The 26,837-nt window shown below is 38.7% G+C and overlaps 1 protein-coding gene across 2 annotated transcripts in view; it reads left to right on the top strand.

Moving 5' to 3' along the window:
- LOC132114490 (serine-rich coiled-coil domain-containing protein 1-like) overlaps window positions 1–26,837 on the top strand; it is a 92,392-nt gene that overhangs the window by 34,747 nt on the left and 30,808 nt on the right. For both annotated transcript variants that reach the window (XM_059522631.1, XM_059522632.1), the window contains exons 6-9: window positions 7,053–7,194; window positions 12,244–12,321; window positions 23,536–23,619; window positions 26,253–26,330. In XM_059522631.1, the coding sequence (XP_059378614.1) occupies window positions 7,053–7,194; window positions 12,244–12,321; window positions 23,536–23,619; window positions 26,253–26,330 (382 nt within the window). The remainder of the gene's footprint in view (window positions 1–7,052; window positions 7,195–12,243; window positions 12,322–23,535; window positions 23,620–26,252; window positions 26,331–26,837) is intronic.

The raw sequence follows: 26,837 nt of genomic DNA, 5'->3' as shown, positions 1-26,837 counted from the left end.
GCGTGAGTCTGACCAGCTGTTTGTCTGTTTTGGACATAAGAATAAGGGCCATGCAGTTACGAAACAGCGCATGTCCCATTGGCTGGTGGAGGCTATTTCCTTGGCCTATGAGGCGCGCGGGCTCGCTTCGCCCTTAGGAGTAAAAGGTCATTCCACAAGAGCAGTGGCTTCTTCTCAAGCCTTTCTCAGTGGATCTTCTATGGATGATATCTGTGCTGCGGCAGGCTGGTCCTCACCGAGCACTTTTATCAGGTCTTACAGTCTGGATGTGAGGATGGCCCCTGGCTCCCGGGTTCTCTCCGCTTGAGCAGATGCTTCCTTGGATCCAAGCTATCAGGTACGTCAGGCGTGATGGTATAGCGTTCCCATACGTGGTGACGTCACCGCAGCATCGAAGTGACCTATGAAAGGGAACATCTCGGTTACGTATGTAACCTTGGTTCCCTGAATAGGGAACGAGATGCTGCGGTTCTGGCCGTGCCTTACCTTGATAGTTTTTCTTCCCTTCTCGTCATGAAATCTGAGGTAAATGGCGCGCGGCACCAGGTATATATATGCCTACGCATGACTGGGCGGTGCCACGCGCTATTTGGCCAATAGGATTGGCGGGATGGTATAGGGCTTCAGACATTCGTCACACCGAAGGTGTTCCCATACGTGGTGACGTCACCGCAGCATCTCGTTCCCTATTCAGGGAACCAAGGTTACATACGTAACCGAGATGTTTTTTAGTACCAACTTGGTACCGAAGTACCGGGTCTTTTGACAACACTAAACTATACTAGGAAGGACAGTGAGCATTTCTCTGATCTGAACCCTGCTCCTAGAAGCCATGCATTCAGATCACTGGTTTCCAAATACTTGTCTGTGCAGCTATGGAGTTTGCTCCTTTAGTGCAAACTTAAAAATGCAATTAAAAGAACAAAGGGCCAGTCTTGCCTAATGCTAATGAGGATGCTAATGGCCTAATGAGAAAATTGTGCTAATAGGTGTAACACTGAACATTCACTCATCTGAGGGAGTCTTTTGCATCTGACAGATGCCAGTACAGAACTCTGGTGCTCTGCCTGTCAACAACTTGAAATAATGTACAGCTTCTAAATGAGGGCTCACGCGGCGGGGATGTCAACCTGCTAAGCAGAGGTTATATGCATAAAAGATCAGACTAGGTGACAGTGTTTGCAGTGGCATAATCAGATCATGGGCAGAAGTGAGGAGATAAAGGATATTATGTCGTGGGGTAGTGCAGGTGACTTAAAGGGGTCATCACATACTACATGTACTTTTACAAGTTGTTTGAACTGAAATGTGTGTTGTCAGTGTGTGTACACAACCACCCTATAATGATAAAAATCCACCTAGTGTTATTATTATTTTTTTTAAATCTCGTTAAATAATTTCCCCTTTTTTAAATCGAGACAGGCCCCTCCCACAATAGTTTGATTGACTGGTGTTTCGGCACAGATTGGACTGGCGTCTTACCTTAGACCCACCCTGAGTGAGCTGTCATCAGTCCACCATTGTTTCACCGCTGGAGCCAATTGAGGTATTCTGTTGTTGGATGTATTAATGAACATAGCAGTTGTGATTTACTCCCGACATCTGAGCCGCTGAAGACACAGTGGATTTTGAACATTCTGAGCTCATTGAAACTATGAATTTCAATTTGTTGTTTTTGTCTTTTGTTCTAAGTATAAAAGATTTTAAATCTAATGTTGTTTTGTTGTCATAACTTTGGATTAAAGATTGTATTAACTTATTCAAGCAATTAAGAGGATTAAGTAAACTTTCAAATTTAGGTTCTCTCAACTAGATGTAGTCTCTTATAAAAATTACCTAAAAAGTTTACGTTGTTCAATTAAAGGATTAGTTCACTTCCAGAATAAACATTTCCTGATAATTTACTCATCCCTATGTCATCCCAGATGTTCATGTCTTTCTTCAGTCGCAAAGAAATTAAGGTTTTTGAGGAAAAGGATTCAAGGATTTTTCTCCATATATTGGACTTAAATGGGAACCAATGGGTTGAAGGTCCAAATTTGCTTTTTAAGTGCAGCTTCAAAGGTCTCTACATGATCCCAGCCGAGTGTGTACACACAAAGAGCACCCAGTAGAGTGGGGGGAGTGAATGTACAGCACTTTCTTCCACCTTCAATGCCACGCTTGAGGTGCCCTTGAGCAAGGCACCGAACCCCCAACTGCTCCCTGGGCACTGCAGCAAAAAAAAAAAAAAAAAAAGGCCACCCACTGCTCCGGGTGTGTGTGTGTGTGTGTGTGCACTAAGGATGGGATAAATGATGCAGGGCACAAATTCCGAGTATGAATCACCATCCTTGGCCACGTCACTGGAATAAGGGTCTTATCTAGCAAAATGATTGGTCTTTAAAAAAAAAAAATGCTTGTGCATTTTGAGCAACGCTAATATATCTATATGAATTTCCGAACTTTGTGGAGAAGCTTACAAAGATGGTTGAGAACACAATTTATTTATTTATTTTTTTTTTTAAGTTGAGGGGGCAAATACTCTGGTTCAGTCAACTTACAAACTAGCTTAAACAGTAAAAACTTAAAATGTTAAATTGAATAAACAAATTAAATTTGTGTCAACTTAAAATAATTAATTGAAACAACTAAACTGCAAAATATTTTTTTAACTGTGTGTTAGTGTAAACGTTGATACAAAGCTTCAACTGAAGCACAATGAAAAGACCCTGAGGTCAGCAGCTTTTAGGTACATCTTGGAGCAAAGTGTGTTCAAAGACCTGATTAATAATAGTATTGCCTTAACTAAATTATAAATGGTTTGTGTGATATCATAAATAATGTACACTGTACAGGCTTTGTTCCAAAATTTAGTGGGCTCTCTACGTATTAGAATGCATAGGCTTTATTATTGTAAATTAACATGATGGTCCATGGCTATAGGATTGGAATTACAAACTAAATATCGGTCAAAAGCAAGGCTTATTTTTTGTTTGCATGTTCATATAGGCTAAGTGTTGTCACAATGTCAGATTCGCCTCTCAAATTTCTCTAGTTATTGTAGCAATCACACTACTTAAGCCGAATCACAGAGGCCCTGCCATCTAAAATTTTAATTAATGATTGAATCTATAATTAACTGATGCATAGAGTTTCTTTCAAGTAAATGACGTCCCCTTCAAGACAGAATATTGACACTGAGAGTTCGGTTTATAGGAGGTCTGTGTTTTTAATGTGTCCGGAAATTGCTCGAAAGTGCAAAGTTGAGTTCTCTCTTTTTTTCTTCTTCTTAATTGTTTTTCTGAAAAACATATCAGAATGGTGTTAAAACACTCAGGTGTCAGAGCTACAAATCTAGAATTTGTAAGGTACAATATACTCTTCTGCATTGCTCTGATTTCCTTTTTAAGTTATAAGCATAGTGTTTCCATACTTCTGCTTTTAGAATTCACGTGTGGAATGATCGATTTTTCCATGGCATGCTTTGACAAATATATCAGTTGACTCACAGTATGATACAATATTAGAGGAATCTGTTAGGTGCCATAGTCAGTTCTCACAGGCAAAAACAAAGAATGAAGTGTGCTTTAACTGTTGGCTTTCTGTGCAGACATGGAGTTATACTGGCTTTAATATTTGAATGAATATGTTGAATAAGAACACCTTCTCCTATGCCATGTCTCAGCTTGAGGATCATGAATAAGTCAGGATTCTGTCTATGCTTTCTGAGGCATTTAGCAACCCCAGCCATTTATGAAATCTTTTGTCAATTTCGCAAAGAAGAACCACTTGATATTTTCCTTGAGGATGCATAGTGTTTTACCAGTCGATGCTATGGATTGAGAAACAAGAAAACATATTCCCATTTTTCAGAGAGGATGTTTCAGAACGTGATATTTATTGACAAGTGTGAGATGGAAAGCTTGTAACCTGACATGCAGTAGCAAAGTGAAATTTCACTTTCTTCTAGCAGCTCCAAGGACACTCACCACAAAGGCCCTGAAATAAACAGTGTGGTAATGAAAAACGACAACAAAAGTGTCAGATGTTTGTTCGGTAGCCTGACTGTGTTTATAGACTCTGTAGAGCTCTTGTTGGATGGGTTCCCAGGAATCAATGCTTAATTCTAATCAAAAACTCTAAGGTTCCTTTTGATCTTCTGTTATCGGTGTACTTTTAAAAAGCAGAAATACTTAATTATATCTGAAGCATATTGAATTAAATTCGATCTGAAGCCCAGAAACACATAAAGATGTGATCTTTCTGTTGAGCAGAAACAGATTCGTAATTAGCAAGAGGTCTCTCTTCATGTTTTGTGTGGGATTCTAAATAAGAGATTTTTTATCAGTCCAAATACCCTGTGCTTCCTTTGAACATAACTTTGATATACGCCGTTGATATACAGTGTGCTTTTGTTTCTTCAAAAATGAAGAGTGTAAGAGATTGTTTTCTTGAGATACGGAAAGATATTGCCTAACCTTTGGGTAGTAAGTCTTTGATATTGTGTACGTTATCCTTGGAAAATACATTTTTCCCCCGGCTCATAATTCCCCTGATATAGATGCTGTGTCATTCAGTCAAGATCTCAGTAGATTGGAAAAAGTAATGTTTTGTAATTCCTCACATATATATTAGGATCCACTTAGACTCAATGAAAGGCCTGATGAAGAGGGTATGACTATCATCTCAAGTGTCTCTTGAGGGTCTTTTCTCCACTCTGGACCTTTGCCTTTCAGTCTTTTTAAGAAGTGCTTCTAATCGAGTTTAATTTGATCCCATTCACTACATGAATGATTGATCTGTTCATTTGCACAGAAATCTGCACAATTAAAACAATAGACAAAATGAGGTTATTTACATTTAATTCAAGTTTAAATCGCAATCAGAGGAGAACAATAATGGTATTATTTCATTAATGGGATAAGTTCACCCAAAAATGAAAAATGTATGTTTATCTGCTTACCCCCAGGGCATCCGAGATGTATAGTTGTGGCCAAAAGTTTTGAGAATTACATAAATATTGGAAATTGGAAAAGTCGCTGCTTAAGTTTTTATAATAGCAATTTGCATATACTCCAGAATGTTATGAAGAGTGATCAGATGAATTGCATAATCCTTCTTTGCCATGAAAATTAACTTAATCGCAAAAAAACCTTTCCACTGCATTTCATTGCTGTCATTAAAGGACCTGCTGAGATCATTTCAGTAATCGTCTTGTTAACTCAGGTGAGAATGTTGACGAGCACAAGGCTGGAGATCATTATGTCAGGCTGATTGGGTTAGAATGGCAGACTTGACATGTTAAAAGGAGGGTGATGCTTGAATTCATTGTTCTTCAATTTTTAACCATGGTGACCTGCAAAGAAACGCGTGCAGCCATCATTGCGTTGCATAAAAATGGCTTCACAGGCAAGGATATTGTGGCTACTAAGATTGCACCTAAATCAACAATTTATAGGATCATCAAGAACTTCAAGGAAAGAGGTTCAATTCTTGTAAAGAATACTTCAGGGCGTCAAAGAAAGTCCAGCAAGCGCCAGGATCGTCTCCTAAAGAGGATTCAGCTGCGGGATTGGAGTGCCACCAGTGCAGAGCTTGCTCAGGAATGGCAGCAGGCAGGTGTGAGCGCATCTGCACACACAGTGAGGTAAAGACTTTTGGAAGATTGCCTGGTGTCAAGCAGGGCAGCAAAGAAGCCACTTCTCTCCAAAAAAAACATCAGGGACAGATTGATCTTCTGCAGAAAGTATAGTGAATGGACTGCTGAGGACTGGGGCAAAGTCATATTCTCTGATGAAGCCCCTTTCCGATTGTTTGGGGCATCTGGAAAAAGGCTTGTCCGGAGAAGAAAAGGTGAGCGCTACCATCAGTCCTGTGTCATGCCAACAGTAAAGCATCCTGACACCATTCATGTGTGGGGTTGCTTCTCATCCAAGGGAGTGGGCTCACTCACAATTCTGCCCAAAAACACAGCCATGAATAAAGAATGGTACCAAAACACCCTCCAACAGCAACTTCTTCCAACAATCCAACAACAGTTGAAGAACAATGCATTTTCCAGCACGATGGAGCACCGTGCCATAAGGCAAAAGTGATCGCTAAGTGGCTCGGGGACCAGAATGTTGAAATTTTGGGTCCATGGCCTGGAAACTCCCCAGATCTTAATCCCATTGAGAACTTGTGGTCAATCCTCAAGAGGCGGGTGGACAAACCAAAACCCACTAATTCTGACAAACTCCAAGAAGTGATTATGAAAGAATGGGTTGCTATCAGTCAGGATTTGGCCCAGAAGTTGATTGAGAGCATGCCCAGTCGAATTGCAGAGGTGCTGAAAAAGAAGGGCCAACACTGCAAATACTGACTCTTTGCATAAATGTTATGTAATTGTCGATAAAAGCCTTTGAAATGTATGAAGTGCTTGTAATTATATTTCAGTACATCACAGAAACAACTGAAACAAAGATCTAAAAGCAGTTTAGCAGCAAACTTTTTGAAAACTAATATTTATGTAATTCTCAAAACTTTTGGCCACAACTGTACAGTAGGTGACTTTGTTTCTTCAGTAGAACACAAACCAAGATTTTAAGCTCAAACCGTTGCAGTCTATTAGTCTTATAATGTAAGTGGATGGGAATCACGGCTAAAACATACAAACCAAAATAAACCCTGCGGCTCGTGATGATACATTGATGTGTAAAGACACAAAACGATCGGTCTGTGCAAGAAACTGAACAGTATTCATCTTGTTTTTTACCTCTGATTCACGCAATATATAAACTGTTAGAACTCTCCTATGCACGTTTTCAGCAGTAGGCGCGTGAGGAGTCTTTTTCTTGCTTTATGGCAGATCGAATAAGTGCATTACCACCACCTATCTCTCAAATGGACCATTGACACTCCTACATTAGGTTATATATAGAGTGTAAATGGTCCAACTGCCTAACGCGCCTGCTGCTGAGAACGCGCACAGGAGGACATTAGGACATTTTTCAGTGGGATTTCTGGTATCTTGACCCCAAAACTCAGACTGTTTCCTGCTCACAGAAATTGTTGTCTTTTGATCTTTCCAGGGAGCAGCGAGCGATGTCCCTCTGTCTGTCTCGTGATGATGAAACTTTGCCCGGGCTGGAAGCATTGCCGTTCAGGCTGATGCAGCAGGACTGTACAGGGCTAAAGACGCTTCTGCTACGATTACGCAGGACCCTGCATGAGGTAATGTTCCCCCCTGACAGTTGATTCATGAAGCTGCCATGGCCTTCATCACGAGTACATTACAACAGGTAGAAGAGCTCTCCGTGCCCTGGCAGTTTCATGCCTCATCATTCAGGGTGAACACCAGGAGGATCTCACACTCAGAAGAGACATATTCAGTCAGTATGTAGACCTTGGTTAGAGTAGAAACTATACTTAATGTGACACGAATGAAAACAAGGCTGTGAGGGAAAGAAAAGATTGTCATAGTGTCAATTTTTTCAGCCGGTAAAATGTTACAGCAAGACTATTACTGTACAGGTAACTCATTTTTTTGCAGATTATTATAATTTTTTTTTGTGGATGTGGATGCACTTTATATTTTTTTATATTTCGTGTTTTTTGTAGAGATTTATCAATGCCATATTGGTTACAAACCCATTTATTATTTCTATTTCTATTAATTGATATCAGTTGATATTGTATATTTATAGTGCATGTTAATTTTTCCCTAATATTTTACATTTAGATTTACCTATGTGATTCCACATTTGTGTGACTCCAATTTTGTTTTTTCTTTTAATATATATATTTTTTAAACACTAATAATATGACTCTCTTAAATGTAATTTTTAAGAAAATCTCAAAATGGATATACATTTTTTTGTGCTGTGCTCCGTAAATTCACTTGTAGAATTTTAAATGATTTTTTTTTTTTATTATTATTTAGAAAAAAAAATTGTAGAATTGTAATATTGCATTCCCACTTTTCAGAACATTATTTGGAGTGTCTGTTATGGTAATAATATGGGATTTAATTTGAATGTTCTTTGAAGTCACCACAGTAGTAATATTAATAATAATAATAATAAATAAACTTTAGGTTTTATCTCTTACAGTTAATAATGATAACCCAACTTAATTTATTGACCAGAACACCCTCATTTCCATTCCACTTTCCCCAAGAAGTAGCTGCATAAACTCTGTTTTACATTCCCTCACAATAACAATAGCGCACAACTGGGGAACATGAATATTGAATAGGAAGTTCTTTGGCCTCTTCACTGACTGTTCTCATTAACATGTAAATTAGCCATCTTCCCTCAGCATTTGTAAACTACAGTGTAACAAAAATCAAAATGACTTGTGCATTACTGCGGTGGGTTTTATATGCTTAACCAGTGTTTCTTCTTGTGTCTTTTGGGCTTTTTGATACCTTTCTCCTGACTAATTCAGGGCAGCACATTGAGGATGCTGGTTCAGAATGTTCAGAGAGGTTTTGATTTAACGAAATTTTATGTAGTGAATATGAGAAAGGGACATAGATTGTCCGCTCACACTTAGTTACTACAAAAGGAAAGCTATAGACTGATATCAGAGCCTAAATCAAGAGCGTCTTACAAACCGAATTCCGGAAAAGTTGGGACGTTAATAAATGATAACTAAAAGACTTTCAAATCACATGAGCCAATATTTTATTCACAATAGAACATAGATAACATAGCAAATGTTTAAACTGAGAAAGTTTACAATTTTATGCACAAAATGAGCTCATTTCAATTTTGATTTCTGCTACAGGTCTCAAAATAGTTGGGACGGGGCATGTTTACCATGGTGTAGCATCTCCTTTTCTTTTCAAAACAGTTTGAAGACGTCTGGACATTGAGGCTATGAGTTGCTGGAGTTTTGCTGTTGGAATTTGGTCCCATTCTTGCCTTTTATAGATTTCCAGCTGCTGAAGAGTTCGTGGTCGTCTTTGACGTATTTTTCGTTTAATGATGCGCCAAATGTTCTCTATAGGTGAAAGATCTGGACTGCAGGCAGGCCAGGTTAGCACCCGGACTCTTTTACGACGAAGCCATGCTGTTGTTATAGCTGCAGTATGTGGTTTTGCATTGTCCTGCTGAAATAAACAAGGCCTTCCCTGAAATAGACGTTGTTTGGAGGGAAGCATATGTTGCTCTAAAACCTTTATATACCTTTCAGCATTCACAGAGCCTTCCAAAACATGCAAGCTGCTCATACCGTATGCACTTATGCACCCCCATACCATCAGAGATGCTGGCCTTTGAACTGAACGCTGATAACATGCTGGAAGGTCTCCCTCCTCTTTAGCCCGGAGGACACGGCGTCCGTGATTTCCAACAAGAATGTCAAATTTGGACTCGTCTGACCATAAAACACTATTCCACTTTGAAATAGTCCATTTTAAATGAGCCTTGGCCCACAGGACACGACGGCGCTTCTGGACCATGTTCACATATGGCTTCCTTTTTGCATGATAGAGCTTTAGTTGGCATTTGCTGATGGCACGGCGGATTGTGTTTACCGACAGTGGTTTCTGAAAGTATTCCTGGGCCCATTTAGTAATGTCATTGACACAATCATGCCGATGAGTGATGCAGTGTCGTCTGAGAGCCCGAAGACCACGGGCATCCAATAAAGGTCTCCGGCCTTGTCCCTTACGCACAGAGATTTCTCCAGTTTCTCTGAATCTTTTGATGATGTTATGCACTGTAGATGATGAGATTTGGAAAGCCTTTGCAATTTGACGTTGAGGAACATTGTTTTTAAAGTTTTCCACAATTTTTTTACGCAGTCTTTCACAGATTGGAGAGCCTCTGCCCATCTTTACTTCTGAGAGACTCTGCTTCTCTAAGACAAAGCTTTTATAGCTAATCATGTTACAGACCTGATATCAATTAACTTAATTAATCACTAGATGTTCTCCCAGCTGAATCTTTTCAAAACTGCTTGCTTTTTTAGCCATTTGTTGCCCCCGTGCCAACTTTTTTGAGACCTGTAGCAGGCACTAAATTTTAAATGAGCTAATTAAGTGGATAAAAGTGTAAAATTTCTCAGTTTAAACATTTGCTACGTTATCTATGTTCTATTGTGAATAAAATATTGGCTCATGTGATTTGAAATTCCTTTAGTTTTCATTTTATTAAAATTTAAAAAACGTCCCAACTTTTCCGGAATTCGGGTTGTACCTCCCAGACATGGTTATTATTATTATTTATATTATATTATATATTTTTTAATGTTACCTAGGCTTGAATTTAACACCTTTGAACATTATGTACCGTAGTGCCTGTTGGCATTCAGAACCTGGCATGACATCCTTTGTGGAATAAACTGGCTTTGTTTTTTTGTGCGTCCTGCCGGTTTCATTTACATAACTATTGCGTTTCCCACCAGCAAAAATAGTTGAGGTGTAGCCATGTCCATATATAACCATTCTGATTATTACTTCATATTCTGAGCAGAGATTTTAGTTTTAAACATTGAACAGGGTAAATCTTAAATCATTGTTTTGCATTTTTCAGAAAATAATTTTGACTCTACTTGTGGTGTTTTGTCGTTTAGCAGTTTTAGTTTGAACGCACTGAATCTTGTTGGAATCTTCTTTAGTGAACCGTTTGTCTTGCTTTTGCTTTCATAGCTTCTTTGATAACCTCAATACGTTTGCACTTTTCATTACAGTTTTCTTGTCCTCTCCTTGTACTTTTAAATGCAGGCGTAGAAAACACATTAATCAAAAGCAGCACATGTTGGATCAGTCTTGAATTTTTTAATAATTATGGAGTCTGAAATGCTATTTAAAATCCATTCACATATGCTGTGATGCATTTACCAAAATGACATTGTAATGGTTGTGGTATTCTACCTTGTTTGAAACTTATAGACCCGTTGAAACTACTTGATTATAGTCACCTCATTTTCCTGGTATTTTTTTTCCCTCCCTGCCGGTGGAATAACTGAATGTCACGGTGCCCCTCCACAAACACCCATTAATAGTGCTGCTTTAAGAAAGAAAGCATTGCCTCAGAGTTTTATTTTATGGCTTTAAGTTATTTTTTTGTTTTGTTTTAAGTGCTGCTTTAAAAAATAAATTATTTCTATGCAGATGTACATCACAGAACTGCTACAGTTAATTACAGTCCTGAGTTTTTTTTTTCCCGGAACGTACACTTCACAATATTTCTAATTTAAATCATTCCTGCCCAGGGCAGACATAAAGGACTGTGTTTGTGTGAACTTTTTGTGTTTTTGACACAACTTTGTGAGGATTTGACAGTTGATGAGCGCGATAGGGATGATAATTAAAACTAAACAAACATTTTGTTTATTGTTGCTGAAGTAAAAGCTGTAAAGGCACAGACACACGTGAAATCGACATGTTTTTGCTTCCATCCGAAAAGGGATTTACAGCGTAGACTAATAAATGTTCTTTGAGCTGAAGCTTCACACATCCCTTCAAGTCATACCTGAGACTTGTATTAAATCTTGTAAAAAGGGCATAATAGGACCCATTTAAGTTAATTTTCTTTTCTTTTCTTTTGGTTGTGTTTTGTTTTTTATTTTGGCCAATATTAACATTTTATTGTCCACTTTAGCAGTGCAGTGTTTTTTTTTTTTTTTTTGACAGAAGTGTCTGACATTCATATTATCGCTCAATATTTTGTCTGCAGCTCTCTTCCTCACATTAATATGGGGAAGAGGCAGCAGTAGCGTGATGGAGAGAAGCGTTTGAGGCTACAGCCCAGAGAGGACAGTGCTGTCTGCTCCTCTGTTTGGATGGTATAATTACATAATATATACAACATGAGCTAATTTCCCAGTGTGTTTCGTTAGTGAGTTTTAGAGTATTAACAGTGTGACACAATTTGTGCATTAGATATCATGAACTTCTTTCATTTATTGAACTTGATTAATATTAATTTCTACATATATTTTTTTAACATTTTAAGTTGTTTAAATTAACATTAGTAATGTGTTATAAATTTACATGAAAAAACATAAATTAACAATAGTACATTAAAAGTGGGAATTGTGATAATTTTGTTATTACACTTATTTTACAGTATTTTCTTGCCAATTATATTTCAAGTTTTTGGCTGTGTGTGTGGGTCACAGCAAAAGTTTATAGTACTGGCAAGTTTAGTAATCTAAGAGGCAACTAGTTTAGAGTGAGGGGAGCAGAATTTTATTTATGGTCTTTTTTCAGTAGTTATTTTCTTTTCATGTGCTCATTAAATATTAAGATTTCTGATCTTTGCCTTTCAGAGCACTGAGATCAGTCCTGCCATCAGCCTTCACTCTCTACCCATAAGCCCCTGCAGTGAGAAGTCACTCCCCTTTAAGGTAATTGTCCGCAGTCAGTTTTTTTCAAAATGTGTTTCTTTTCCATTAATAACATGGATGCACACTTTCTTTGCTGCTGTGGTATTACTGTCGGGTCACACTTTGATTTGAAACGCTTGAGAAAAAGATTACAAAGTCCTTAGATCAAACATAACAACAGCGCTAAATGACTGCATTGAGACCGAGGTAATTTTCTAACTCCATTGTGCCTCTCCTAAACACACTCTGCACTTTTCATTCAGGCTTTTCTCTCTGATAGAATTGGTATATTTTCCTCAACCATCAATAAAATGTTCCCACTATCTTGATGAGATTATTTGGTTATGTCCCCTAATCTTGTGGAGATGGGCTACGACTGTCATTGGGAAAGGTTTATCATTTTGTATGACAAGCTTTTGCATGGTAGAAGAGGATTTTGTTTTTCATCAGGACTTTTTTTTTGGCTCCAAAATATTGCGAAGTGGGAATGAGGTCTGCGTCTTTCTCTGTCCTCCTTACTGACCTACATGGAGCGCTAACAGAAGCGACGGTTGCGGCAGCGAATCACGTGACATTCCGGCTCATCCGTAGCCTAGCACCACGCAGCGGGAGAGGGAAATGCTTAGAATAGGACCCCATGCATTCTGACATTGTGTTCAACTGACAGGAGAGGGGTGGGACTTGTCCCGATTCATTCCGTTAAAAAAAAGGAAGAAAATCCAGATTTTAAAAATAAAGCCCTAGAACCCACCTGAGACGGAGCCGTGTCACTTGACGTCCTACTTTTAACAGAAAACTTGTCTCACCAAACATTTGTTATCCCCACCTTCTTTATAGTTAGAGCCTGTGAAAAGTGTTCTCCTGCAGCGAGAGTGTGGCGTCGGTTAGGGGAATAATGGAGCCTCTTGCTCTGCACCCTGGGAAAATGAGCTTGGACTGGGGTTCCAAAGTAATTCGTCCTGGTGTCCCTGTCAGCTGCGCATTAATAACTCCTTGTTAAGTGGGTGTAGTTGCACCAGCCATTCTGAGTTTATAACATCAAAAAACCTCTTTATACAGGAATAACTGAGGACATCTATCACATTTACTCCTATTTATGCCTACCTTTAAAGTACATCTGTGAAATACTCTGCACTTCTCTAATCTTGTACCATTCTTGGTAATGAAACTGTCAGGTAGGGCAGAGCGTTATGGCAAATTTGGCAAAAGTTTTCTGTTTAATTATATATATATATATATATATATATATATATATATAATTAAACAGAAAACTTTTGTAGAAATAGAAATATGTAATTAAACAAAATTTTTGTAGAAATTAAACAGAAATGTATATATATATATATATATATATATATATATATATACACATACATACATACATACATACAGGTCCTTCTCAAAAAATTAGCATATTGTGATAAAGTTCATTATTTTCCATAATATAATGATAAAAATTAAACTTTCATATATTTTAGATTCATTGCACACCAACTGAAATATTTCAGGTCTTTTATTGTTTTAATATTGATGATTTTGGCATACAGCTCATGAAAACCCAAAATGCCTGTCTCAAAAAATTTGCATATTTCATCCGACCAATAAAAGAAAAGCTTTTTTAATACAAAAAAAGTCAACCTTCAAATAATTATGTTCAGTTATGCACTCAATACTTGGTCGGGAATCCTTTTGCAGAAGTGAATGCTTCAATGCGGCGTGGCATGGAGGCAATCAGCCTGTGGCACTGCTGAGGTGTTATGGAGGCCCAGGATGCTTCGATAGCGGCCTTAAGCTCATCCAGAGTGTTGGGTCTTGCGTCTCTCAACTTTCTCTTCACAATATCCCACAGATTCTCTATGGGGTTCAGGTCAGGAGAGTTGGCAGGCCAATTGAGCACAGTAATACCATGGTCAGTAAACCATTTACCAGTTTTGGCACTGTGAGCAGGTGCCAGGTCGTGCTGAAAAATGAAATCTTCATCTCCATAAAGCTTTTCAGCAGATGGAAGCATGAAGTGCTCCAAAATCTCCTGATAGCTAGCTGCATTGACCCTGCCCTTGATAAAACACAGTGGACCAACACCAGCAGCTGACATGGCACCCCAGACATCACTGACTGTGGGTACTTGAAACTGGACTTCAGGCATTTTGGCATTTCCTTCTCCCCAGTCTTCCTCCAGACTCTGGCACCTTGATTTCCGAATGACATGCAAAATTTGTCCACAAGTCCAGTGCTGCTTCTCTGTAGCCCAGGTCAGGCGCTTCTGCCGCTGTTTCTGGTTCAAAAGTGGCTTGACCTGGGGAATGCGGCACCTGTAGCCCATTTCCTGCACACGCCTGTGCACGGTGGCTCTGGATGTTTCTACTCCAGACTCAGTCCACTGCTTCCGTAGGTCCCCAAGGTCTGGAATCGGTCCGGTCACCTTTTGTCGTTGTGCAGCGTTTTTTGCCACACTTTTTCCTTCCCACAGACTTCCCACTGAGGTGCCTTGATACAGCACTCTGGGAACAGCCTGTTCGTTCAGAAATTTCTTTCTGTGTCTTTCCCTCTTGCTTGAGGGTGTCAATGATGGCCTTCTGGTCAGCAGTCTTACCCATGATTGCGGTTTTAAGTAATGAACCAGGCTGGGAATGGGAAATCGGTGAATGGTAGTGTGTATATTACCTTGAAATATCTTGATATACATATAAATAATAATAATAACTGACCAGAATTAAGGCATTTTTCCTCGCTTTCTTCAAAATTTAATTAAGAAACAATGATATTTAATAATTGATTTAGAACCAGTAAAATATATATAAGTTTTAGCATCCCCTTGAAAATCGATTGACAGATGGACAACAATATGCTGTAGCAATAAACCATACCAGTGTTTACCTACGCATACTGTACATTTTTACTAAAGCATTTAATTTGAATAATTTGAATCAAATCGAATTGATTCACAGAAATGAATTGAACACTGTCCTACGACTAAAGTTTAATACTATTAAAATGTCTCTGTCTTTGGAAGGATTGCAAAACTAACCGAATGCTGTTGTCTTTAGGAAAGCGAATATTCAATATATATCGCCCAGACCTACCACAAGGATATTTGCAGCATTAAATGAGACTGATAAACAGAATTATCACCGCATTCTTGGTGACAGAGCATTATTTCTTTGACTGCATCGATTGCTGCACTGTTAAGTGTTGCCTTTTATGATCAGGGCTCTGTGATAGTTGGACATTCTCATTTATTAGGTCTTTCGTCCTCTTCTTGCCTCAAGTATTTAATCTAGGACAGACAGATGGAGGAGCCACCTTAAATGCAGCTTTACAGCATCGGGTAGAGACCCAGCTCTCTGTCCTGTGTGTTGTGTATGAAAAAATATGTAAAAATATCATATTACGTTTTTTCTAGAAATACTAGTTTCCCTATTGTAAAGACAGAGCCTTTCAAGGTAACAAAAAAAAAAAAGAATGGCAGATATTTAGGCCAAAGAGCGTCTTTATTTTTTACAAACAAAGATAAAAGAATGACAAAGACACATTACACAAAAGTACACATAATATACAAATAAAACAAACAGTGCTTGAGTCTTATGTAAACCTTGTGTGTTTTGACTGTATTAGCGCAAAAGATAACTTGGTTCAATAATCAGGCGCTGTTTGACAGGCTTTAGTGGAGCTCAGAAGAAGCACAGGTCAGACCAGCGCAGGAATGAAGATTTTAAAAGCACATGCAAATAATGAGAGAGTAACTGTACCGCTGAGTTAACACTGCTGTGAATGCATGTGGCGTTGTACAGTACATGACAGAGGCACCAGAACTGCAGACGATAGAATGTGCGCTGTAGCACGATATTACGATATTTCTTCAAAAGCAGATTGTGGAGACAATTTTATTTTATTTAGCGTCATATCTTACACCCCTATGTGTATGCAACTGTGACCAACCACCTCTCAAGAGGTCCTCCATGGTACTGTACAGATAAAATGCCCCTTGTTAAATCTCAATAATTAAGATTAAATATTCCCCACAGGCAGGGATTTGGAGGAGGTTGCATTCTGCCTGTTTACTGCATGCATTGCTCAGGACATGACCTTTTTTTTTATTCAATTTTTTTTTTATTAATTATACATTTTTAAATACTTTATGTATGCTACAAAGTTTGGTGTCAGTAAGTTTTTTTATGTTAATGTACAGTAATAACGTATTTTATTATAAACAAATGAAAACGAGTATTTACATTTTAATATTTGCATTATATTTGCTGTATTTTTTATAAATCCAATGAGCATAAGAGATGAAATTCTTATCCACTCTAAACTTTTGATTGGAAGTGTGTTTTACAGTACCACTAAAATGTTTGACATCATAAAGACATTTTTGTGTTGCTGAAAGAAACTAATGCTTTGGTTCAGTCAATGTAGCATTTAATCATCATAAATACAGACAAAGTCCATTTTGGTATTTGAGACACTGTTGCAAATGTTTGTGCTGATTAATGAAGTGTGGAAATTGACTTGCAAGTCAAATGTGGTTTTTAAAATGCCTAAACAAAAAATCATATCTCTAGAAATTTTAGATGAAGACTGTTTCATGTACTGCTGTCTATACAGAAGGAAGCAGACTATATCTAACCAGGACAAAGATAGAAGTGAATGGTCATGGTTCAAAACAACAAGAGGACAAGTACATCAGAGTCTTTAGTTTGGAGAAAAAAAAAAGCTGGATGCTTCATTGAACAGCGCACACTAAACTCCAGCTTCAATTTTAACTGTGAAGACAAGATTCTTAGATTCTACTGCCCTTAAGGCAGTGTTTAAACAAAACAAAACAAAACAAAAAATATTACATTGCGTTAACAGCACTAAAGGTTGTGGGTTTGATTCCCAGGGAACACATGTTAGATAAAAAAAAAAACAATTATAGCCTGAGTGCACTGTAAGTAACTTTGGATAAAAGCATCTGCTGAATGCATAAATGTAAATGTAACAGATTTAAAGATTCAGTAGTAAATTTTAGAAAAAAGTTCTGTGGGAAGAAAGATTGGTATGAAACTTCACCTGGATCTCTTAAGAAACTGACTGTTAGAAGGCTGAAGTTCTGCGTTTAAAAATACTGTGGAAGTCAATGGCTACCGTCTAGTTTCTTCAAAATATATTTTGTGCTCAGCTGAAAAAAGAAACTCCTACAAGTTTGAAACAACTTGAGGGTGAGTAAATGATGACAGAATTGTAGGCTTTTTTCCATGACTAAAACGAGATGATGACAAGACTACAATAAGGTCAATAAACAATAACTGTGACTATATCAACATGCAATGCCATTGACTGTAAAAGCAGAGACTAAAATGGATTAAAAAAAATAAAAAGTATACAAAAATCTCTCTTTATATTTGTTGAAAAAAAAACTGGACAAAATATTATTGCGGACTTTGGTAGACGCCTGTACAACTTGAGTTTTGATGTGTACGGTTGCCAGATTTAAAGAGTTCAAATCCCCAAATCAGAGCTTCTCTGTAAAAAGGATAAATTTTCTGCCTGGTGTCCTTCAAAATTTTTGCAATCTGGCAACCATGCACATGCGTTCGCTATTCATTGTGGAAGCCCAATAATGATCTGTAAACACAGACAAATGAAGCTGAAGTTTAGCGATCTCCATATGAGATGTTGAGATTAAATGAAAGTGTCATTCAGTCTGTCTGTGTTCTGTCATGAGATCTTGACTATTTTGTTTGTGATTGTGGTTGCTGAATAAATGCAATTGCTCAACGGCCATTGTTTTAAGTCAAGTCAAGTCTGCTTTATTGTCAGTTCTTCCACATGTACAGTACAGTACATTACATACAGAGAATTTAAATTGCGTTACTCTCAGACCCTTGGTGCATACAGATAATACTAACAGTAGAACATTAAATACAGATAATAAAATATGAAGTACATATATACAAGTAGGTCATGTAAAAAAGAAAGCCAAGTAAAGCACCACACTGTGTAGTCATGGGTTAGCAGAGTGAAGAGGAGGGGGCTCAGCACACATCCTTGGGGGACCCCAGTGTTCAGTGTGATGGTGCTGGATGTGTTGCTGAGGTCTTCCAGTCAGAAAGTCTAACAGCCAGTTGCACAGCGAAGTGTTGAGCCCCAGTTGGACTAGTTTGTGGATGAGCCGTTGAGGGATGATTGTGTTGAATGCTGAAATGAAATAGTGGCGATCACATCATGGTTTGAGCGGTTGGACCGCTTGGGGAAGACTTGATGTGGTGCATGACTAGCCGTTCAAAGCACTTCATGAGAGTGGGGGTAAGTGCAACTAGAAGGTAGTCATTGAAGCAGGATGGAGATGGCTTCTTTAGGACTGGAATGATGGTGGTAGCTTTGAAGCATGTGGGGACAACATCCTGACTTAGTGAGTTCCACTGTCTCTCAGTACACAGCACACCCAGGAATGTAGTCAGGACCTGGAGCTTTGCATGCATTGTCCAGGGACAGCGTAATCACCTGGTCGCCGGGAGGAGGTGGAGTCTTCTGTGCAGTGGTGCTGTTTTGTGCTTCAAAGCGAGTGAAGAAGGTGTTCAGCAGCAAGATTTTGCTGTCACAGGTCCGTGGTGGGGGCTCGTAGTCCGTAATGTTCTGTATCCCCTGCTACAGGCTCCAAGTGTCTCTGCTGTCACTGAATTGATGGGCTATCCTCCTGGAGAACTGTCTCTTAGCCTTTCTGATACTGCGGGATTGGTTGGCCCTAGCTGTCCTCAGGCCCACCTCATCTCCAGCTCTGAAGGCAGCGACTCCGCGTCTTCGGGAGTCTGTAGACCTCCCCTGTCATCCACGGCTTCTGGTTGGCCCAGATGTTGATGGTCTTTGTGACTGTTACATCATCAATACACCTCCTTAAACATGCTCCAGTCAGTTTTGTCAAAACAGTCTTGAAGAGCCTCTGACGACCCTTCCGGCCACACTTGTATCTGTTTGTGAACTGGTTTGGTGACTTTAACGAGTGGCCTGTATGCAGACATTAGCATGACAGTGATGTGATCAGAGGCATGGGGTGGGGGAGGGGAATGACTTTGTAAGCTTCTTTTCTGGGTGGTGTAAACAAAATCCAAAATGTTTTTACCTGGTGCTGGAAATTGAATGTGTTGGTGTATTTTTGCGAACAAACAAGTCTGCATGGTTAAAATCCCCAGCTATGATGAGAAAAGCATCAGGGTGGGCTGTCTGCTGCTCACTGATGTGCTGGTGCAGTTCATTTAGTGCATCATTCCTGTTGTTGTTGGTGGAGCTGGGAGGAATGTAAACAGCAACGAGCAGTGTGGCTGAATATTCTCCCGGCAGATAGAACGGCCGGCACTTAATAATTAGAAATCCACCAGGGGTGAGCAGCGTTTGCAAACCACAACAGCATCGCAGCACCATGGATCATTGATGTAAACACAAAGCCTGCCACCGCATGATTTACCTCCCGTTCAATAGCATGTCAGATGATCGAGCTGAATAGAAGAGTCTGGAACGCTGTTGCTAAGCCATGTTTCAGTAAACACAAAAACACAACAGTCTCTTACAGTACTCTGATGTAAGGGAAACAGGTCAATTTAGCTCAAAGGGAATCATTTAAGATTTTAAAGGGAATTTGAAAAGAATCACTGTTTCACGGCTGATCACTGAGATGCCCTTCGATTCACTGAATGAGCCGTTTAACATCAAATCTGCGCTGGATATTAATATCCAAAGTATAGTGAAAACACTATCAATTAGCACAGTAACAAGATCGGCAGTTTAAGACATTAACTTATAAGCACAAAACACAAGATACTTCTCTTTTCAATATGAATAAGGCTTTATTAGATAAATCTAAGACATATAAACTAATCTAAGACAAAGCACATGCACTCATACATTCACACAAGTTGCAGGAAGATCGAAAGTTAGGGAAAGATGAGTTTAAGAGAATGGAAATGTGGAATCCCAAGTTTACAGCAACACGTGAAATTGCATAGACATGAACAGCCATCAATCACTTAATTAACCCTCGCATTGAGTTCCTCAATGAGGTTAAAATTATATTAGATACACCAGTACAAATGTCTGAAGGTACATTGTCTGTGTAAAGGTGTCCCTTTGTTGCATTTGAAAGGGGGTTTTTCGATGTCGCTGTTTGGCTGGAAGTTCAGTAGTTGCTGAAGTGACGTCTTGGGAAGCCTGTGGTTGGGCATTGGCTGAAGACGTGGAGTTGTGTGGCTGGTTGAAGTTGAACAGTCACTTGAGGTCAGACACGGCGTTACAAAACTTAACTCAGAACACGAAACTCTCAAACGGAAAAGAAAAGAAGTAAAGTTTGACGAGACTAGGTGGTGTTTCTTCTCATCGTGGCTAAGTAGCAGCAGGCTTGCAGGCCGAAGCACGCTGGAACCGCGCTCAAAGAACAGTGATGACTAACAGCATGGCTAAAAGCTAAAGCTAAGAAGCAAAGCTAAAAGCAAACTAAAAGCAGGCATGACTAATAGCAGAAGCTAAACGCAAGCTAAAAGCTAAAAGCATACTAAAAAGCTGGCATGACTGATAGCAAAAGCAAAGCTAAAACTAAAAGCAAAATTGTATGGTGTCCTAAGTATTTAAACTGGCCTGTTGGCCACACCTCAAATGTTGTCTTGACCAATCAGATATTGTCTTGGCTCGGGGGTATCATAAATCATATGTTATCTTATCAAGCATGTGGTCCGAATTTTCCCGCTCTTGCAGGGTCTAATTTTGGACATGATTCCTATAACAAGAATATGATACATTTGACAAATAACTGATGGTCAGGACTGTTTCAAGCTAACAGATTCAAAACGTACACACCAAACATGAATATGTATCCAATAGTTATAAAAAAAAACATACACAATAAGTGATTAAACATGATAGTCAAATGTGTGGGTTACATATAAATGCATATGGAGTGAAGCGATGGACTGATTTTGGTCCATATATATGAAGAAAAGACAGTTTTCTGTGCCATTATCTGACAAAGATTTCTGTGGAGACCAGAGGTTAAAAGGCCCCCCCTTAGGAATTTCAGTCTGGTTCTGTTGGGGGAAGTCAATCCAAAGGATCTTGTGTAGTACTCTTATGGGTTTACATGTGATGTCCGGTGTTGCATCTCAAATTACTCTTCTCTGAATTTAAATTGTCAATAATTGTTCTAATGGTGTGGATGTCGAAAGCTGTTCTGTGAAAGAGTTGGTTGGTTGGTTAACTTGTTTCTGACTTGTGGCACTAGAACTGATTTTTTACCTCCGGTTGCCTTCCTGAGGAATTTGGCTCATGTTTCAACCACAGTCCTGATCGACTCTTTTATTTGTCTGATTCAGGTCAGATCTGATACACTGAGTTGATCGTAGTAATTGGATATAATCCAGTTTATTGTCCAGAGCGTACGTTAGCCAATACGATGGTGGGGATAGCTGGCTTGTGTGGTTTAGCCGTTAGCCTAGCCCAGATACCTCCGCACTTACCCCTCTTCTGCTTCCTCTCAGGCTGCTTTTGGCGCCTCCACAGTGGGCGAGATGCAGCAGTGGTGGTCGGTGATAGTGAAGGCCTCCGGAGCAGAACGAGATCATACAGCTCTTCGGTGTGCACGGAGTTTAACTAAAAAAAAAAGTGGTTCTGTCGACATCAAGCAGAAACTCATGGCTGTATGTGTGCTTAAATACAGGTAGACGTGATGAAGACATACAAAAACACTGCGACTAACAAGACAAAAAACACAAAAACACCATTCTTACGGGAAAGAAAAAGGCCGCTGGTTCATGATCAAAATCATTTTTGATCTCTTTTAATAGAGAAACATTATTGCAATTTGAAGTTATTGGAATTGCTATTAGGAATTTAACCGTTATAATATTTTTTGTTTGTTTTTACCAGTTTTCATAATGTAGAACATACATATATACATGTTTGATATTAATTTATATGTTAAATAGCATATAATAAATCAATACACTAGTTGAACCATGTGCATGAGTTTACATTCTGATGGTTTGTGATTATTGCGATTATTGAAAGTGCAATACCTGAAATGTAAAAATACATTTATCAAATGAAAGCAATCATTGCGATTTATAATTTTGAGATTTTTTGAGAACTTAAGTCATTTAGTTGACTAAAACTTGACTAAGCAACAACAGGACAATAATGACTAAATATGATAATAACTAAAGTACATTTGACACAGAACTAGGACTAATTTAAAAGACTAAGACTAAATTAAAAATGGCCAAAATAACTAAATTACTAACTAAATAAAAGCATAAATCACACAGGTAAAAATTTCATAGCGATTTGAAACCTTTGAATGGTAGAAGACTTAGTATGTTTTTCACCAACAGTAATTGATTGTTTTTAGTTTAAAAGTGACTCATTGTGATAATGGCAATTTAAAATGGTATTGTTATCATATTAATGATAATTAATGGCCATTATTATACAGTTTAATTAAATCCAGTATTTGAGTTCAAAGGAATATGTTTCGGTTTGGTAGCGATGAAGAGATACTTGAGCCTTGCTGATGGGGTTGCAGACGTTCATAAAAAATCTAAAAAATGTGTAGGTACTGTATGATTCTAGTTTAGTTGCTTTGTATGTCATCATCTTCAGGCAGAAATTAGTTTACTTTACAGAGAAGCATCAAAGATTGACAACAGCTCCCTTGAGATGTATATGTAATGTCGATAAAAGGAGCTCATCCAAGCCAAAGCCAAAGAGCTTTGAACAACCATGTCCTCAAGTATGTGGCATTGAAGACCATGATCCCCTTCCCTGATCTCTCATGAAGGTTTCCCGACTCATGCATATTGTGTCCAGCTACCTCATGCCAGCGCTTTCTAATTTCCATCGAACGCTTCTTTTAGAGGAGAGATGTCGTTTTTGGGGGTGACGGTTCTTTTCGGTCGTTCGTGGAGGCCGTATTCTGCTCCTGGGCCTCCCGGTCCACCTCTGCTGTCCTTGAAGCTTCAGTCCCTCCCTCCCCTCTCCCAGCCTCACATAATGGATGCTGACAGCACAAGGTTGTGGGAAAGTGCCTACTAGTTTAGGTGAAGTTTATGGAGGAGACTGAAACCGCACCAAAAGCACACCTCCATCTCTCAACCGCAGCAGTTTTACGCCCACACACGAGGCTGCAGATTCAAACTGGGGGCGATGGCTTTAATAACGCAGACTAACTTTTTTTTTTTTTCTTAAACGTGTTTGTGTGTGCTTTGTGTGCAGGATCCTGGGAGAGAAGAGAACCAGTTCCTGCAAGAGCAGCTGAAGGAGAGAGACGAGCTCATTGTACGACTTCAGGCTGAGTTGGTGAGAAACTCAACGAGTTCAATGTAACATTTCATAACTGCGAGTTTCATAAACACCTTCAGCCAGTCTTACGTTTGTAAAAACAGGTTTCTTTGCTTTATTGTCATTGGAATATCATAATTTCATGCATATATTTGACAGATTGAGTTAACATCTTGTTGGTTTAATGTCCTTTCCTTCTCCCAAGGCTCGCATTAGGAAGTTATGGAGATGCTGTTCTGCAGTTTCCTTTGACTTGGGATAATATTTGATAGACTCACTTAACGTGCAGTAAACAGCTCGTCGTGTGCTTTACATGCACTGTGAGACACATAATGTTCCCAGTCCCAGCAGCTAGGACAGAGACGAGTGAAGGAGAAATATGACAGGTCCATCTTAGATTTATAGAGTAGTGGTCTCGAAAAGAGGGATGGGATGGCGTGATAGGCGTGAAGGAGGGGTAGGATGAATAAAAACAATAGAGGGCAGTAAAGAGGCTGTAAAAGCAAAAGGACAAACAAGGCACATGATGTTTCAAACAATCCATGACTGATTTTTATATCTCGTCTAGAATTTGGTGTTTTATGATGGGATGAGAGGAACGAGTGGTGAAGACCCCCCCCCCCTCCCAAAATGCAAATTCTGTAATTTTACTTTTCCCGTATGAGATTTTGAATGTCTCCCTGGTGGCCTTTTTCATTTATTTACACTTAATGGTCACTGATGCTTTTAAAAAGGTTGCAAAAGCACCGTAAATGTTTCATAAGACTCATGAGAGGCTTATAAAATTCATAAGGCAAATGCTATATTCCATGTCCCAAAGGCCTCTGTAAACCTTGTCCACACTTTTGATGACTCCCATTTTTAGTCAACGCATTTATAAAAAGTCGAACTTAGGAAATTGGAAAACTCACATTGAAAATGAATGACTTCTGGAAGCTTTGGTGCTACAAAACTTGAACAAACTTTAAACGTCTTCTGGTTGGACAAAAGAAATGATGGTCTAAGATTCACCCCAAAATTTTAATTGTGTCATTTACTTATCCTTATGAGATTTTCAGTGTAGACCTGGTTGTCTTTTTGTGTATTTACAATGCATTTTTACTGAAGCTTTCAAACTTCAAAAGGGTGGCAAAAGCATCTTAAAAGTGTCATAACAGCATTTTGTACAACTTGCGCTATATGCCATGTCCCAAAGGCCTTCTTAAACCCTGCCTGCAGTTTTGATGACTTCCATTTACAGGCACCGCATTGCAAAAAAAGTCGAGCTCTGCAAATCCCCAATTCTTTTTGAAAACTAAAGAATTCAGGAAGCTTTGGTGCTGCAAATTTTTAACATTTATCGTCTTCTGATTGGACAAGAGGAACGAGTGGATAAGATTAACCCCAAAATGTCCCTACTTCACAAAAAGTCAAGCTCTAGAAATCTCTAGCTCTCGTTGAAAACTAATGACTCCAGGACGCTTTGGTGCTGCTAATCTGAGCATGAAATTGTGTGAGTGAATGCGCCTTTATTCTTTCAGCTGCTGCACTGCATTACTAGTTTAAACGTTCTCCATACTTACTGATCGCTGTCTAGGTGTTCAATGAAAAGATTGCAAGTTCAACTTTAGCTCAGTCTGTAGAGGTTTGAATTGATGTTGTCCTTATCTGTCTTCTCTTCGAGAACTGAATTCAGAAAATGTGCTCCCAGTAGTGTTAAGCACGTCTCTGAAGGTCGCAGTCTGTTGGATAATAACACAGTGCTCACTGCAGTTTCTTTGCTCCGTAGGAACCTGTGACTGTGGGTTTTGACTCAAGTACTGCAGTGGTTATTTTATTTCCAGTAAAGCATGTGTACTGAACATATGTAAACACGTATGCAAACTGCGGTATCCTGCTGACGACATTGGAATTTAACAGAATAGTTGGTCTTTGACATCATTGCTTTGCAGATTCTTTCGCCCAGAGACCTCCGCTCTATTTTTAGTGGAAAAAGAACCTGCGGCCACAATGGCTTAATAAATCATGGCAAATGCTCGTAAAATAATACTCACTGGTGAAACTGGCAGCCTGCTGGCTAGGCTCGTCTTTGTCAATTTTTACTGTCTTTATTGAATGTCATTAATGAAGTATGCCTGCCCTAAATTTTGCTGCACCATATTTCTTATTTTATTAGTCTGCCGTTCTGCTGCATTCGAGAGGGGTATTAAGGCTGCTTGATATTCCAAGCCAAGTCTCAACATTTTTCTGATCAAATAGCCCATATGAATGTACAATCAGAGGATCATTATCATAACCCTATATATGTATGTGTATGTGTGTGTATTTCATCCAGATGTACAGTTTTATAGAGGACTTGGAGTGCCATTTAAAAATAAAATCAATTATCAATATATTCATTCAAAAAATAAATACAATAAATAAACAGATAAACACACCTTTTTAGAATATAATAATTATTTTTTATACATTTTTATTAATATTTTTATTTTGAAGTGGCACTCCATACAGTTTAGCCAATGTGTCAATAAACGTAAATATACGACTATACAATTATAAGAAGCTGAGATTGACAAGTTAGAATCAAATATTTTTAGAGAACTGTTTTATGTCATGAAACTTAATCGTTAATGCGATTTCAAACTTTTCTGATACATACCTCTTTTTAACAGGAATCCACCTGTGCTGCTCTGAAATCTCTTTGCCAAAAAGCTGACAAAAGCACTCAGACAGATTTCTTACTCTCTGAGGTGAGTACCCATTAAAGCACCATACGAAAGCTCGTGACGACGCTGCTAATGTTCTGAGGTCATTGAGCTGTGTCTGGTTTTTCTAATTGAATACAGGTCCCCACATCTGTCTTTTTTATTTCATTGACTTTTAATGGTAAAGGGCACTGAAAGTAGATTTTTATTTTGAGAAGGAATCTATATAGTGAAATTGTGGTTTCTGATTTCAACAAAACTTTGCCTAACCCTTTTGTCTGCTGCCCTTTTGATAGTTTGACCGCCCTCCTTTCCCCCAATCCGTTCAGTAATTCCCATCCTCCTTTTTATTTGTTTTTATTTTTAATTTTGGTCGAAAGCTATGCGCTTTCTTGTTCCCACCGGCAGCTTTTTAATGGCTCACAAACAACAAATGATGATGCTATATTGCAGTGAGTCGGCAAACTGTGTTCAAGTGCTTAAACTTTAAATGACTCATTAACAGAGATTAATGCATCAGATATTAAAGCATCTGAGACAAACCCAGCCTTT

This window comes from Carassius carassius, chromosome 34 (genome assembly GCF_963082965.1).
Source record: "Carassius carassius chromosome 34, fCarCar2.1, whole genome shotgun sequence".
NCBI classification, from domain to species: Eukaryota; Metazoa; Chordata; class Actinopteri; order Cypriniformes; family Cyprinidae; genus Carassius; species Carassius carassius.
The sequence above is the reverse complement of the archived record's forward strand: the minus strand, read 5'-3'. Positions and strand labels throughout refer to the sequence as shown.